The sequence below is a fragment of the Phyllobates terribilis genome, unplaced genomic scaffold (genome assembly GCF_046119375.1).
Source record: "Phyllobates terribilis strain yellow unplaced genomic scaffold, ASM4611937v1 Scaffold_1__5_contigs__length_1240528914, whole genome shotgun sequence".
Classification (NCBI taxonomy): Eukaryota; Metazoa; Chordata; class Amphibia; order Anura; family Dendrobatidae; genus Phyllobates; species Phyllobates terribilis.
Window position 1 is genome coordinate 1,139,838,175 of NW_027362761.1, and position 16,918 is coordinate 1,139,855,092.

At 40.5% G+C, this 16,918-nt stretch overlaps 1 protein-coding gene across 2 annotated transcripts in view; it reads right to left on the reverse strand.

Annotated features, from left to right (window-relative positions):
- Window positions 1–231: 231 nt before the first annotated feature.
- GPR78 (G protein-coupled receptor 78) overlaps window positions 232–16,918 on the reverse strand; it is an 88,224-nt gene continuing 71,537 nt past the window's right edge. For both annotated transcript variants that reach the window (XM_073647689.1, XM_073647699.1), the window contains one exon: window positions 232–5,106. In XM_073647689.1, the coding sequence (XP_073503790.1) occupies window positions 4,869–5,106 (238 nt within the window). In that variant the 3' untranslated portion in view covers window positions 232–4,868. The remainder of the gene's footprint in view (window positions 5,107–16,918) is intronic.

A 16,918-nucleotide genomic window follows, 5' to 3' on the forward strand; every position in this document is an offset into this window, starting at 1 on the left:
GAGGTGGAGAAAGAGTGTTCTGTTACATAAGAGAGCTAGAGAAGTAGTTGTCTGTTACATAATAGCGCTGGAGGAGTAAAGTGTTACATAAGAGAGGTGGAGAAGAAGTGGAGTGTTATATAAGAGAGGTGGACAAGGAATGGTCTATTACATAAGGAGTGGTCTGTTTTATAAGAGCGCTGGAGGAGTGGAGTGTTACATAAGAGAGCCGGAGGAGTGGAGTGTTACATAAGAGAGCTGGAGGAGTGGAGTGTTACATAAGAGCGCTGGAGGAGTGGAGTGTTACATAAGAGCGCTGGAGGAGTGGAGTGTTACATAAGAGAGCTGGAGGAGTGGAGTGTTAGATAAGAGCGCTGGAGGAGTGGAGTGTTACATGAGAGAGCTGGAGGAGTGGAGTGTTACATAAGAGAGCTGGAGGAGTGGAGTGTTACATAAGAGCGCTGGAGGAGTGGAGTGTTACATAAGAGAGCTGGAGGAGTGGAGTGTTACATTAGAGCGCTGGAGGAGTGGAGTGTTACATAAGAGCGCTGGAGGTGTGGAGTGTTACATAAGAGAGCTGGAGGAGTGGAGTGTTACATAAGAGAGCTGGAGGAGTGGAGTGTTACATGAGAGAGCTGGAGGAGTGGAGTGTTACATAAGAGAGCTGGAGAAGGAGTGGAGTGTTACATAAGAGCGCTGGAGGAGTGGAGTGTTACATAAGAGCGCTGGAGGAGTGGAGTGTTACATGAGAGAGCTGGAGGAGTGAAGTGTTACATAAGAGCGCTGGAGGAGTGGAGTGTTACATAAGAGCGCTGGAGGAGTGGAGTGTTACATGAGAGAGCTGGAGGAGTGGAGTGTTACATGAGAGAGCTGGAGGAGTGAAGTGTTACATAAGAGAGCTGGAGGAGTGAAGTGTTACATAAGAGCGCTGGAGGAGTGGAGTGTTACATAAGAGCGCTGGAGGAGTGGAGTGTTACATGAGAGAGCTGGAGGAGTGAAGTGTTACATGAGAGAGCTGGAGGAGTGAAGTGTTACATAAGAGAGCTGGAGGAGTGGAGTGTTACATAAGAGCGCTGGAGGAGTGGAGTGTTACATAAGAGCGCTGGAGAAGGAGTGGTCTGTGACATAAGAGAGCTGGAGAAGGAGTGGTCTTGTACCATACTATGTAATTTCTATTTTGAATAACATCCATTTTTGAGGACAACTGTTCCATTTCCATAATACTGACAACATACTGTAGTTGCAATCAGTTCCTTATAAAATATTTTAATAAAAAAATAAAATTTCGCCTGTAGCCTGACTGTACATGGACATTCTCATATAATAATGATGTAATTATGATTATATACAACGTAATGGATCTAGTTTCCAAATTGCTCTTTAAGAGGGGACAATTAAGTTTCTTGAAGGAATATTTCATTTCTCTGCATATTTTACCAAGTGATGATAGAAGACATTTTGTACACGGATGTGTGAATGCAATTACAGTGTGTTAAGAACATTGTGTGAAACTAACAATAAACTTGGCTACTCTCTGCAAGAAGCTGCCCCATTTTTTCCATGTACCGTTTTTCGAATTGCAACTTAACCCATCTGACTTTAGGGTGGAAGTCAAATAAAATGGTTAGCTTAGGGTGGAGTTATCCCTGCTTAACATTGTAAAAGTTGCCTGCTAAAGTGCAAATAAATCATGTAGAAATATTTAAGAGATGAGAAGGCAATCAATTACACTTAATCCTTATCATATAGAAGCCTAGTCTCACAACTGAGATGAATATGTGTCGAAATATCTGTAGCCTGAAAACATCATAGAACATATATTTATATATAAAAAGGCTATTATAAATTAGTGCTCTACAACCAGCACTTCTAGAGTTTTTGCAAGTATATCATGTCAACCTCCAACAGACATATTAGGAGAAGTATTTCCTCAACATCCAGAGAGCTACAAGCTGGAGTACATACAATAATGTACTATTTTACAGGAAATTATATGGACCCCCCAAAACAGGTACTTTTTATTTTCATACTAGACATCTCTCTCCACAATTCATGTGCACCCAAAACATTTTCTAAGCAAAGCTTCATATTAATGAATAATATATTTTTAGAAAGTCTATTTAAAATGGTTTCCACCAATTTTTATTATGCTTTAAATCAGGTGGGGGGAACCTTTTTTCACCCAAAGGCCATTTGGACATTTATACCATCCCTTAGGGACTGTACAAATCGCATGCTAACTCCACCCACAAACTACGTCCTGATGCTGCCACTGGTGTCAGGACGTAAACTTACATTGCACGCGTCTCAGTGCTCAGTAATGAAAACTGTGTGCGCGTTCTCACAGAGCAAGAAGAAATTAATGGGACGGCGGCCATCAGCTACTGGTCTAAGCACTTCAGTCCCCGGGAATCTGCCTGGGAGCCAAATAAAAGGTCATCGAGGGCCCTTAATGGCCCACAGCCCATAGGCCTGAGGTGCTCCACCCCTGCTTTAAAGGGTCTCAGCATAATCTACAGGTAAGAAAATAAGCAAGCTTGCTTACTGATCCACTCCTCTCCAACCTGCCGGTCTCCTTGCATCTTCTTCTGGTAGGGAGAGGCATCGACATTATGACAAATAATTAGCTGCAGCAGTCCCATATCCGTTTTAACAGAACAGGCTGTATGTAAGGAGAGACCGGGCATTGCTAGGAAGGCACAGTGGAGGATCAATGGTGGCTATGCTTTATTTTTGTACTATGGTAAACGCAACATAAAAAAAAGGTGTAGACAACTCCTTTGGGTTTGTTAGCATTAATATAGCATACTATAGGATGCTAATCCAGCTCCACTCTCTTCTGTATTGGGAGGTGACCATCGCCGGTGATGTCACATCTACTGCCGGTACAAGTCCTCAATCGGCATATATTATGCACCTGTCCTATCCAGATTCCCCATACTTGCCGATTGCACACACATCATGGCAGTTATCAGACATGTCGGCATTGACTCTGCTTACCTCTCGATATGGAAGAGATTGCAGTTGGATAAACCCTTTAATCAACACTAGTGAAAAGGAAGCATGGACCATCTTCTGCTAAAAGACCCTTAAAAAATGAAATCTGAATCTGGTCTCTATGGGGAATTGATCCACATTCTTTTTCCATTATGTTGATAACTTTACTGTGTGATCTTTAACCTCAACCTATCAAATACAACCTAACGCACACCAATATAATTGTCCATGTAATATGCAACGCTCAGACCCCAAGTCTTTCTTTGGACCCAGATCTAGATATTCTAAATGTTTATGATAAATTTGAGAAGTTTCTAAATTGGCCAATTCCTTTAAGATCCATGAAGGTTAGACTTAAGCGAATAAAGTTGTAAGACCCTGGTCCAGCGTCCAAGTTAGTATTTAATGGCCGCTGGATGGGAGTCTTGGGAACCGCCTCCTATCTACATGCATACTTTTGATTAGATGGCCTGGCATAAGGTTGTGTGTGTGTCACATCGCACCAATGATGTTGCGTCAAGCCAGCTAATCAAAAGAGGAGTCATATATGTCGGCAGGTAGAAGGTGGCTCCCAAGGATCCAGTCTAGCAGCCATGGAATTCTGACCGGGCCACTGGACTAGTCCTGCGAATTGATTTTCTCATCTCTTATGAAGATGTTTCTCCATTCCCATTGCAAGATTTCTAAGTCAGTTTTGATCACTTGACTAGTGACTACTAGTACAGAAAGTCATTGAGCTATATTATCCATCAATATTCAATTGTCCCAGCCTCCTCCTCCTGAGGTATGGGGACAGAAGAACCTAAAAATAGCAAAATGCTTTTAACAGAAACAGAACAGGACCACAAGCGCCATTATCATCATCAACATCTTTGCCATCAACATCATTATCACATTCAATAATATTATATGCATTAATATTAGACCATACTAATATCTTGAATGCCCCCCTTTTGGAAAGATTGGAACTTCTAGATATAGAATGCAAATGTCCTCAGAAAACCAGGAAAGAACTGAACCATGAGGAAGTGGGCAAATAGCTGTACCGCACATGCAAAATAGAAATTTAGGAAGCACAAAGTGTGCCAATGAACGTTTCCATTTTAATAGCTGACTTCAGTTCTTGAAGTTACAAGACTTAAAGTCATTGTCCAGGTTAAATACAATCCAGACCGGATTTTTTCTGTAAAAATATTAAAATCTGTCGTACTCACTCACCTGTTGTTACCAGCATGGATCAAGTGGAGGCTGCTCTGTGGTATGCACTGGAAGGAATAACATCACTGTTCCCTTCATGGAGGACTGCTGCAGACAATCACATGTCCCAGCACTTGTGTCATTGGGGAATGGTGATGTCATCACTTCTGGTGCTGCCACAGACCACAGAGCAGACTATACTGGATCCATAGTAATGTGCATGGCTCATTTTATTATTTCTCAGAATTCGAACCTACGATCAAGATTGTCTTTAGCCTGGTCAACCCCTTTCAGTTTTCAAGGCCCGTGGTTCTGTGTCCGACACTTAAAATTTTCTGGCAATTCACAGTTCCATAGCTATCTATGCATGGTTCCTCATCTATTTGTATGTATTTGTATGCTTTGCTCATATTTTGGGTCTTCCCAACCTTGACCCTGTAAAATCACTGGATAGGCGCAAGACAGGGATTGTTGTCATGGGTGGCAGAAGAAGAGCTGTATGGTTTGTTCTGTACACTTAGGCATTTACACAACTATGATGGTACTTGATCAACTTGCATTTTATGTCTAGTGTCCTTTAATCCGATGCCACATGTTTAAAATAAAACAAATCTTGATACTTTTCCAGTAAAGGTTGAAGAGCTGACACTTTAATGAGCGTTGGGTTAGTAGTGTAGGTTTCTAGGATGTCCTCCTTAGCTGGCCCTGTGCAAACAGTAGTCATTTTCAGTGTCCAGCGAGCTGTTGTATCCGGATGAGGGATATAGTTCTCTCTTCAGTATCCTGTTGATGATGTTGAGCAGAACCTTCTTATATTGCTGACGGAGAAGCGAGTAGACGAAGGGATCCGCGGCGGCTTTACTGTAGGCCAGGCACTTACTGACAATACCCCAATAGCTGTTTATTTTTACATATGGAAGAAGCTCTATTAACCTGGAAGACATGAAGAACACCGGAACACTGATCAGACATGTTTATATATAGTCAGTATACAGACTCCTGCTAACTATTCCCTCCAGCACTAAACATTATATGCTTAGTACAAAATGCACATTTTTCATTATTCAATTTGTCAGTAAGATAAACCTTCCCCCCCCAAAACATCATATATGGACATGCAGGTCTTTGAAATGTAATTTCACATACACCTTTATATACTGTATTCTATCTGTTGCTGCTTTCCTGACAAATTAGCATTTTAATTCATATGCAAATAAGATTTTAAGTGCTGTGGGTGTGACTGAGCACATAAGGTACCACTGCCTACCCAGGTTGTTTGCCCACCCAGCACCAGCCTCTTTAGCTTGATTGATAGTTCATGTCAGGCACCGGGCAAGGAAGTCACACAGTGAGCTGTCAGTCAAGCTATTGAGGCTGGTATGGTGATGGGAGAAGAAACAACTTTCAGAAGCAGAAGCTCGGTAAGTGCCCTGTCATGCCCACAGCACTCAATGTCTCATTTTCATATGAATTAAAATGCTAATTTCTAGGGAATGCAGCAACAGATAGAAGATATAAAGGTGTCAATGGATTTATATTTCAACAACCTGCCCATATATGCGTTTTGGGTAGGGTTTGATCTAAAATGACAGATACCATTAAAAATAAATAAATAAAACAAAAAATTACATTTGACAACATTTTTTAACTTTTGAAATTGAAGTCTTCTTTTGCCAAAATGAAATACGTCAAACCTAGTGTAAGTGGAGATACAGATGTGTTCACCTTAACCTTTTTCTGCATTTGGTTAAACATTCCTACTTCTAAGAAAGCTAATTTAGGCAGCAACTTACATCATGACCACTAGGTGGACACACTTACAGTCCTGCTCATCGTTATTGGAACCCATGAAATTTAAATACATAATGTGGAATATCTCCTGAAAAAATGAATCAAGTGAAACAGTTTTTGGTATAGATCACTCGTGTTAAATAAAAAAGAGCAAATGATAAACAATAATTTAAAACAGAAAACAATGGGAGGGAAAACTAGAAAAACCTAAAGCTTGCTGTGTCACTGGTATTGGCACCCTTTACATTAATTTAGTATGGAAACACATTTTGACTCGCCTATGGTAAATCACAAAAGAGATTAATTGTTGGTGCCCATGTGACTTGAATTAGCCAATGAATGATGACTTCAGTGTTTTAAAAAGCCCCATGGTAAGCCCTGTTCCTTTGTCACAATGGTGAAGACAAAGGAGCTTTCTGAGGACATCAGAACTGCTACTGTTAGCAAACACAAGACTTCCAAAGGGTATAAGGCCATCTCTAAAGACCTTGGTATCTCAGTTTCAACAGTGCACAATGTTATTAAGAAGGTTGCCAAGCATGGAAATGTCAAGAACTTCCCTGGACATGGGGGAAAGAGGAAAATTGATAAGAGATGTCTACGAAGGTTGGTGCAAATGGTGGAAAAACACTATGTCAAACATCCAAAGACCTGAAGGCCAAACTGGAACAGTCTGGATTCATGGTTTCAACAAGTACCATATACCGCACACTAAACCAAGCAGAGCTTTATGGGTGAAGGCCAAGGAAGAAACCATTGCTGAAGAAAAAAACATAAAAAGGACTGTTCTTTGCCAACAGTACTTTGACAAACCACAATCCTTCTGGGAAAATGTTCTGTGGACATATGAAACAAAATTTCAGTTTTTTGGCAATGGAAAGCAACAGTTTGTTTACAAACAACGCAATGAAGCTTATAAGGAAAAGAACACTTTACCAGCAGTTAAGCATGGTGGAGTATCCATAAGGCTGTGGAGTTGCTTTGTAGTGTCTGGTACTGGAGGCCTTGACCATATCACAGAAATCATGAAATCAGAGAATTATCAAGAGATTTTAGAGCAAAATGTCCTAGGCAGTGTAAGAAAACTTGGTTTCAGTTGAAGATCATGGGTCCTCCAGCAAGAAAATGACCCAAAGCACACATCCAAAAATACACAACAATGGTTGAAAAAGAAAAAATCGACTGTTTTAAAATGGGCAGAAATGAGTCCTGACCTCAATCCCATTGAAAATTTTTGGGGTGAGCTGAAATCTGCCATTGGGAAAAAGAACCCTGCAAACATTCAAAAGCTCGAACAAACTGCAAAGGAAGAGTGGGAGAAAATTCCAGCTAAGAAGTGCAAGAAGCTTATAGATGGCTACAAAGAATGTTTGGAGGCTGTCAGCAATGCCTAAGAGTCTGCAACCAAGTATTAATTAGGGGTGCCTTTATTGCTGCACATGCTGTTTATTCTTGAAAAACAATGTTTTATTGTTGTATTACTTTGGACCACTAATTAAAAAATCCTGAGGATATAACTTTGGTACATTTCCATTTATTTCAGAAGATATTGTACAGTCTATGAAAAAAATGAAGGGGTACCAATAATGGTAAGCAGTACTATAGATACAATTTTATATAAGTAACTCCCAACAGAGTATCACAAAATCAATTTGTTTTGTTTTTATATTCTGGTCATCTTGCTCCACCCATCTCTAGGTGTGTTGGGCCAAGAAGGGTAAGGATATACACTTTAATATATGTTAAATGTCTTGATGCATCATCCATACATGCTCCATCCATGTACATGCCAATAACCTCAATTATCATTCAATCTAATGATGACATGCTATAATATAATGTAACACATACACATTTGGATATTGAGAAAGAGCCATCTAATGTGTCAAGGATAACAGCCGGGGGAGACACGCAGATCCCACTGCTCCCACCAGTTTGTCAAGAATAATAGACAGGATGGGTCACGTAGATCCCCAAGCTGTCTCCTCCAATCATCAGGGCAATTACGCAATTGACTGACGAGTGATAGACAAGGCCACGGCTGCTTCCAGTACTAGGCCGATTATTGGGAAACTCACAGTGATCATATGGCATATACACCTCCGATTCCAATGCATGGAATATATATACCCCGGTACAGTCACTGCCAAACTCCACAATAACAAAAGGAAACTACAAGCTGCCACCACCAATCGTTTATACAGGCCGATTGGACACCCGTTACAGGTAGCGTATGGCTTCTGGGGTGCAGTTTACAGAGAAGAAGAACAGAGCTATTAAATTTTATATATTAAATCTGGAAAGATAGGCAGTGTTTATGAAAAAAAATATACAAAGATGATACAAAATGGGAACAAAACAATACGGTATATACAATTGCATAAAATAAAAATAAATAATGAAAGAGAATTACTAAGCCTGAAGTTGCAGGAATGGCTCTTATCTTTATGAAGGGAAGTAATCTGATTGGGAGAAAAGAACATTATACAGCGAACTATGGCTTCCAGAATGAATGAATGACAGTGACCCAAACCTCCCCATGATGAGCTCACCTGACAAAGGCTTTTTTCAAGCAGAAACACGTTGTGCGATGTATTTATTATAATTCTTTGTTCACAACATCTTTTTTTATGAAAATAAAAATCACTTTTTTAATCTAAGATCAAGAGATTTGATATGGTGATTCATTTTAAATCTCCTTTCGGGGATCCCTACATTCTACCCATGGGAGCGCCGCCGGGAACTTTTTACCTTTATACTTAGCCACTGTTCCCCTGTTTTAATTACTGTAGTTTCTGTCAGCCACAATTAATCCCATATGTTCAATGTGAGGGTGATGTGTCCCCTCTCTGGAGATCTATTTAAGGATTTTTAATTTTTCTCTACGACATAGTGTGTTTAGTTATTGGAGGTTATTGCCCATGTTTCTCTTTTATCTGACACTGACTGGACTTTATCTACCAACATGTGGAGGTGCAGATGTTTTCCCGAAGAATCCAAGCAGTTTCTTTATTGTTATTATTGACTTGACTTACAAAAAGACCGGAAAACCACAATAAAAAAAAGACATCCATAAAATGCTCAATAAAAATGCACAAGGTCAAAAACTGTAAAAATGCACTCCGGAAATGGCCCCAAAACACTAAAAATAATGCAAAACAAATGCTGGCATTTCCTGAAGCATCTTTGTCTTGAAAAACTTGGCAGGTTCACCCACCTGAAAAAGACGTCATGTGCAGAAACTCTTAAGCTTGATATGTGATGTCCAATTTCACTTGTAGTACAGAATTCCTCACTATGCGCCATTCTTCTTATCTGTCCGTTCTCAGGTTCACTTCTGTCTACCTCTGCTGTCATTCCTGTTCATCATAGTTCTCCTAACCACTGGTACATGCAACGTTGGACAATGCTGACATCTTGGCATGAGTGAGAAACCAAGGTTTCTCAGTTCAAGAATTCTGTCCCTCTCAGTTAGTGATAAGTGGCGATAACTGGCAGGTCGATGATCTGGATTCATCAGACAATCATCCCAAAAGACATGATCCGACTTGCCATATGCCACGGATCAGAGCTAGGTACGTTAAAAATGTAATCCTTAATTTCCATAAACGAGGCATAAAAGACAGAAATGTTAGCAACTCTCTTATCAGAAAGAGTCCACTAACGATTTCTCAGATAACTCATTCCGCAGCCAGCAATGGACAATGCAGAACAGAAGCCATAGAAGGCACACAGGGCGGCATTTTTAATAAAACACATTTACAAAAATGTTTTTTACCAAAACACAAAGCTTGTTCTTTGCTTGTCCTTCTTGAGTGGCAATTCCATTATGGAGGAGTGTATTAAAGGATATAAATGCCTTCTTTTTTGTATTTTGGCTAAAACTAATTTTTGCAAATGTGTTTTATTAAAAGTGTTGCACTGTTTGCCATCTATAGCCTCTGTTCTGCATTGTCCATTGCTGGTTGCAGAATGACTTATCTGAGAATACGTTAGTGGACTCGTTCTGACGAGAGAGTTAGTTGTTAACTTTTCTGTCTTTTTTTAAATTTTTTCTGTGCTGATTTATGATCACAGACCACATCAAAGCTGAACTGAACTTTGTGGTCACAGAAAGAGTTAAAAAATCTAGAGATAAAAGGGTTTAAAACCCAGTTAGAATGAGCTCAGCTCACTGATCATTTCTCAGTTATCTCATTTAAAGGTTGACAATGTGTAGAGAAACAAAGAGCCTGGAAAAGCAAATAGAGCAGCATTTTAATGAAACCAAGTTGCAAAAATTAATTTTTGGCACAAAAATAGATTAAGTTAAAAAAGTCTACAAAAGTGTTCATATCCTTTAATTACAATCTGTTTGCGATGCTGTAGAGTTGTTCAATGATGTTTAAATATTACTGACACTGGCTTACATCTACTGTATAATACTTGCTATGTAGAGTACATACATTATATCATATATTCATTTGTATGGGGAAATAGCATTGTACAGAATTGTTCTTCATGTACAAGGAAAAGAGTGGAGTGGATTGATCCAAAGAAAATTGACTTTGAGTCGAATTTCCTGAAGTTCCTTGAGAATTCGAAAACTTTTAAACTTTATTTGCAAATATCGAAAAGCCAAAAAAGGCATTAATTCTCACTTCTCTTTATCTCTCTCTTTCTTTACAAAAACTTAGGATCCGATGCATCAAAGCTTCCATGCCAGAATTCTGAAGTAAAAGCTTTGAAGAGTCACAAAATTTAGGTGCAACTGGGAAATTTTGCGAATCTTAGCGTTTTTCTTTCTCACAGCTTTGACAAAATAAGCGGAACTGGGGTGGGACGGGGTCGTGGCGACCTCCTCTTGTCAAATTCACGACAATTAGTCGCGTTTGTTTCACAATAAATCTTATTCCAGCAGGGGCTGCAGTGGGATTGTCGAGCTGCACACATACAGTTTTGCTCATAAGTTTACATACCCCGGCAGAAGTTTTGCTTTCTTGGCCTTGTTTCAGAGAATATGAATAATAACAAAAAACCTTTTTCTCTACTCATGGTTATTGGTTGGCTGAAGCCATTTATTGTCAAACTACTGTGTTTTCTCTTTTTAAATCTTAATGACAACCAAAAACATCCAAATGACCCTGATCAAAACTTCACATACCCTGGTGATTTTGTCCTGATAACATGCACCGAATTTGACACAGATGGGTTTAAATGGCTACAAAAGTAAACTGTGACCTGTTCGCTTGTAATCAGTGTATGTTCATAAAAGCTGAGTGAGTTTCTGAAATCCAGACAGACTCTTGCATCTTTCATCCAGCCACTGACGTTTCTGGATTGTGAGTCATGGGGAAAGCAAAAGAATTGTCAATGGATCTATGGGAAAAGGTAGTTGAACTGTATAACACAGGAAAGGGATAGAAAAAGATATCCAACGAATTGATAATGCCAGTCAGCAGCGTTCAAACTGGGAGTAACAAATGCAAAATCAGTGGCATTGTGAAAACCAAACCACGGTCAGGTAGACCAACAAAAATTTCTGCCGCCCAACTGCCAGGAAAATTGTTCGGAATTCAAAGAAAAACCCACAAATAACATCAGCTGAAATTCAGGACTCTCTGAAAACTAGTGGTGTGGCTGTTTCAAGATGCACAATAAGAAGGCACTTGAAGTAAAATGGGCTGCATGGTCGAGTCGACATAAAAAAGCCATTACTGCGCAAATGCCACAAAGTATCTCGCCTACAATACGCCAAACAGCACAGAGACAAGTCTCAAAACTTCTGGAACAAGGTAATTTGGAGTGATGACACCCAAAATTTAACTATTTGGCCACAACCATAAACGTTACATTTGGAAAGAAGTCAACAAGGTCTATGATGAAAGGAACACCATTCCTACAGTAAAGCACAGAGGTGGATCGCTGATGTTTTGGGGATATGTCATCTACAAAGGCACAGGAAACTTGGTAAAAGTTGAAGGAAAGATAAATGCAGCACGTTATCAGCAAATACTGGAGGTAAATTTGCACTCTTCAGCCCGGAAGCTGCGCATGAGACGTACTTGGACGTTCCAACATGACAACGATCCAAAACACAAGGCCAAGTCGACCTGTCATTGGCTACAGCAGAACAAAGTGAAGGTTCTGGAGTGGCCATCTCAGTCTCCTGACCTCAATATCATTGAGCCACTCACGGAAGATCTCAAGTGCGCAGTTCATGCTAGACAGCCCGGGAATTTACAGGAACTGGAGGCTTTTTGCCAAGAAGAATGGGCAGCTTTACCGTCTGAGAAAATAAAGAACCTCATCCACAACTACCACAAAAGACTTCAAGATGTCATTAATCTTAGAGGGGGCAATGCATGGTATTAAGAACTGGGGTATGTGAACATTTGGATTTTTTGGTTGTCATTAAGATTTAAAAAGAGAAAGCACAATTGTTTGACAATAAATGGCTTCACCCAACCAATAACCATGAGTGGAGAAAAAGTTTTTTTGTTATCATTCATATTCTTTGAAACAAGGCCAAAAAAGCAAAAATTCTGCTGGGGTATGTAAACTTTTGAGCACAACTGTAGGTGCCTGCCACTCAACTGCCTCTCCATGAATCAGGAGCGTCTGATTCCAGCACATCTCATCAAGACCGGCGTGAGCAATGCCAGTCTTGATAAATCGGACCCCAAGAGTGTTACATGTATTTTCCTAGCAATTACAAAATTACCAATAATGTGATACGCAGCTAACATATTCAATGAGAATCAAGATTTTTGTGAAAATTTGGTAATTTCAAACAAAATAAACTACTTCCTTGGAATGTAGACTTTTTTTGTATCTGTGGGTTCTATGAACCTCAAAAGCAATTGCTCTCCCCTAAATGAAAGGAGCCTTATAAATACATGAGTAAAATAAACACAGTGAAGGACATAATTATTTGATCCCTTGCTGTTTTTGTAAGTTTGCCCACTGACAAAGACATGAACAGTCTATAATTTTAAGGGTAGGTTAGTTTTAACATTGAGAAATAGAATATCCCAAAAAAATCAAGAAAATCACATTGTATAAATTAGATAAATTTATTTGCATTTTGCAGTGAGAAATAAGTATTTGGTCCCCTACAAACCATTATGAGCTCTGGCTCCTACAGACCAGTTAGACGCTCCTAATCAACTCCTTACCTGCATTAAAGACAGCTGTCTTACATAGTCACCTGTATAAAAGACTCCTGTCCACAGACTCAATTAATCAGTCAGACTCTAACCTCTACAACATGGGCAAGACCAAAGAGCTTTCTAAGGATGTCAGGGACAAGATCATAGACCTGCACAAAGCTAGAATGGGCTACAAAACCATAGGTGCAATAGTAAGAAAAGGGAAGAAATACAAAATGACTGTTAATCGACATCGATTGCAAAATCTCACCTCGTGGGGTATCCTTGATCATGACGAAGATGAAAGATCAGCCTAAAACTACATGAGGGGAACTTGTTAATGATCTCAAGGCAGTTGGGACCACAGTAATCAAGAAAACCATTGGTAACACATTAAGCCTTAAAGGTTTAAAATCCTGCATTGCCCGCAAGGTCCTCCAGCTCAAGAAGACACATGTGCAGTCCCATCTGAAGTTTGCCAGTGAACACTTGGATAATTCTATGAGTTATTGGGAGAAGGTGCTGTGGTCAGATGAGACAAAAATTGATCTCTTTGGCATTAACTCAACTCGCCATGTTTGGAGGAAGAGAAATGCTGCCTATGACCCAAAGAACACCGTCCCCACTGTCAATCATGGAGGTGGAAACATTATGTTTTGGAGGTGTTTCTCTGCTAAGGGCACAGGACTACTTCACCACATCAATGGGAGAATGAATAGAGCAATGTACCGTAAAATCCTGAGTGACAACCTCCTTCCCTCTGCCTGGACATTAAAAATGAGTCATGGCTGGGTCTTCCAGCAAGACAATGACCCAAAACATACAGCCAAGGCAACAAAGGAGTGGCTCTAAAAGAAGCACAGTAAGGTCATGTAGTGGCCTAGCCAGTCTCCAGACCTTAATCCCATAAAAAACTTATGGAGGGAGTTGAAGCTCCGAGTTGCCAAGCGACAGCCTCAAAATCTGAATGATTTAGAGATGATCTGCAAAGAGGAGTGGACCAAAATTCCTCCTGACATGTGCGCAACCCTCATCATCAACTACAAAAAACGTCTGACTGCTGTGCTTGCCAACAAGGGTTTTGCCACCAAGTATTAAGTGTTGTTTGCCAGAGGGATCAAATACTTAATTCTCACTGCAAAATGCAAATAAATTTATATAATTTATACAATGTGATTTTCTTGATTTTTTTTTTATTTTCTATCTCTCAATGTTAAAATTCACCTACCCTTAAAATTATAGACTGTTCATGTCTTTGTCCGTGGGCAAACTTACAAAAACAGCAGGGGATCAAATAATTATTTCCTTCACTGTATAATCTAAAGCCTACAAAAATGAAGAATATATAAAGAAAGAAAAATAGGATACTGTAGTGATTGAAGCCTCTTCCCAGCCTAAAATAGGTGTTAGCAGAGAACAGCAGACAGCTTTCCACTGCCCAATAAATGTGGAGAAGATAATATTTGCCCTTTTTAATACTAATGTTTCACTCATTGGAGATACACAAGTGCTACAAGAAGCCAACTGCATCTGGATACACACAAAGAAATAACAGGGAAAACTTCTCCTTATTCACATGGGAACAATTAGGCACAGAACTTGCTGCGAGCGTTCACCACAGTGTGTTCATACTGGGACCGGGCGGCTCTGTAGCTGTAAGCTATTCTTCAGGCAAGGAAACTGCGAACATTGAAAGTGACCACCTGTCACATCAGGGCCTTCACACCTGCCTAACACCATCACTTTGGCCTAGATGAACCTTGATTTTGAAGCACATACAGTGGTGTGGAAAAGTGTTTGCCCTCTTCCTGATTTCTTATTCTTTTGCATGTTTGTCACACTTAATTGTTTCAGATCACAAAACAAATTTTAATATTAGACAAAGATAACACAAGTAAACACAAAATGAAGTTTTTAAATGAAGGTCTTTATTATTAAGGGAAAAGAAAAATCCAAACCTACGGGGCCCTGTATGAAAAGTGATTGCCCCCTAAACCTAATAACTGGTTGGGTCCTTAACAACAACTGCAATTAAGTGTTTGCAATAACTGGCAATGAGTCTTTTACAACGCTCTGGAGCAATTTTGGCCACTCATCTTTACAAAATTCAGCCACATTGGAGGGTTTTTGAGCATGAACTGCATTTTTAAGCTCATCATGACACAGCATCTCAATTGGATTAGGTCAGGACTTTGACTAGGCCACTCCAAAGGGAGTAATTTATTTTTCTTAAGCCATTCAGAGGTGGACTTGCTGGAGTGTTTTGGATCATTGTCCTGCTGCATAACCCAAGTGCACTTCAGTTTGAGGTCACGAACAGATGGCGGGCATTCTCCTTCAGGATTTTTTTGTAGACAGCAAAATTCATGGTTCCATTTACCACAGAAAGTCTTCCACGTCCTGAAGCAGCAAAACAGCCCCAGACCATCACACTACCACCACCATATTTTACTGTTGGTATGATGTTTCTTTTGTGAAATACCGTGTGAGCCTTTATCTTCTTTTTGCTCAGTAGTAGTGTTGAGCCACCCCCGTAGTGTTCGAGTTCGGTTCGGTTCGTCGAACACCCTTGTGTTCGCCGAACTGTTCGTCGAACTGTTCGTCGAACACCTTTGAACACCGTTAAAACCAATGGCAGGCAAACAAAAACACATAGAAACACATAGAAAACACCTTCAAAGGTGTCCAAAAGCTGACAAACTGCTCAGAAGACACAACTAACACATGGAAAAGTGACAAGTACATATAGTCATGAGAAAAGAAAAGAGGTGGAGGAGTAAAAGGAGGGGGAGACACAGATATAGGCATGTCATGCCCTTCTAAAATCCAAAAAGTGAGAAGCCGACACGTTCAGTCCGCTCCTGCCCGTGCCACCTCCGTGTCGCCGGGTTTGTGCCAGAGCCGCGGTGAACCCTGACGGCCAGCCCCCCTCTCCCAATACTGGTGCCTGTCCGCTGGTGGGTCGAGCGAGCCCCCCTGTGGTGGAGGCAGCTCTAAGTTTTTTAATTTAAATTGTCTCTCTAATTTGAATGAATACACTTTAAATCTATTTACAAGGATCTATTGGAGGGCAAGTCTCATGCCAGCAGCCGCGTAATTCCAGCTCCAGTAGCGTCCACTAAAGCTGCTGCAGTTAAAAAGCTTTTATAAGGATCGAGCTCGGCTGTCCACCGCAAGGCATCCTACTGCCAGTCCCAGCCCCTATGCCTTGGGGTGCCTCCTGATGCTCTTCACTGAGTATCCCGTGGTCCCGAAGCATTTCCTTTGAAAAAATTAAGTGTCCAAACTACAGGTGGTGTAGCTTGCTTAACAGCCGGGATAATCCGCTGACTAGCAGACACTGCTACTAGGCACAAAGTATTTCCTGGGCTAGATGCAGTTAAAAATTTGTAAGTAGATACTCTCGTTGGATGCTGAGAAAGCATTCCATAGAGTCTCCTGGCACGCCATATATGATTCTCTTAAAAAGCTTGGGGTAGGGGTCTAGGGGACCCTTTTATAGCCAAAATCACGGCCCTGTATCACAATACGTCACCTAGGCTGAAGATAAATGGAACTGTAGCACCCTGAGGGCTCGGTTGCTACAGACGTATTGCACCTCACCCACAGGTGTGATATCTCACTCTCAGGTAAGGATGGAGTGTGGATCAGGACCCGACACCTGTCACGGGTGTGTCGCCACGAAGATCGTCACGATTACACAGCCTGACTTCTCGCAGCTGACTTTTTGGTGCTTTGTGTTTTTCGGCAGTGAGGGAGTTAATTCTCTCTCTCTCTGTGCTAGATGAGGTCCAGCCTCGCCCAGCTGCAATCAATGCTGCTGT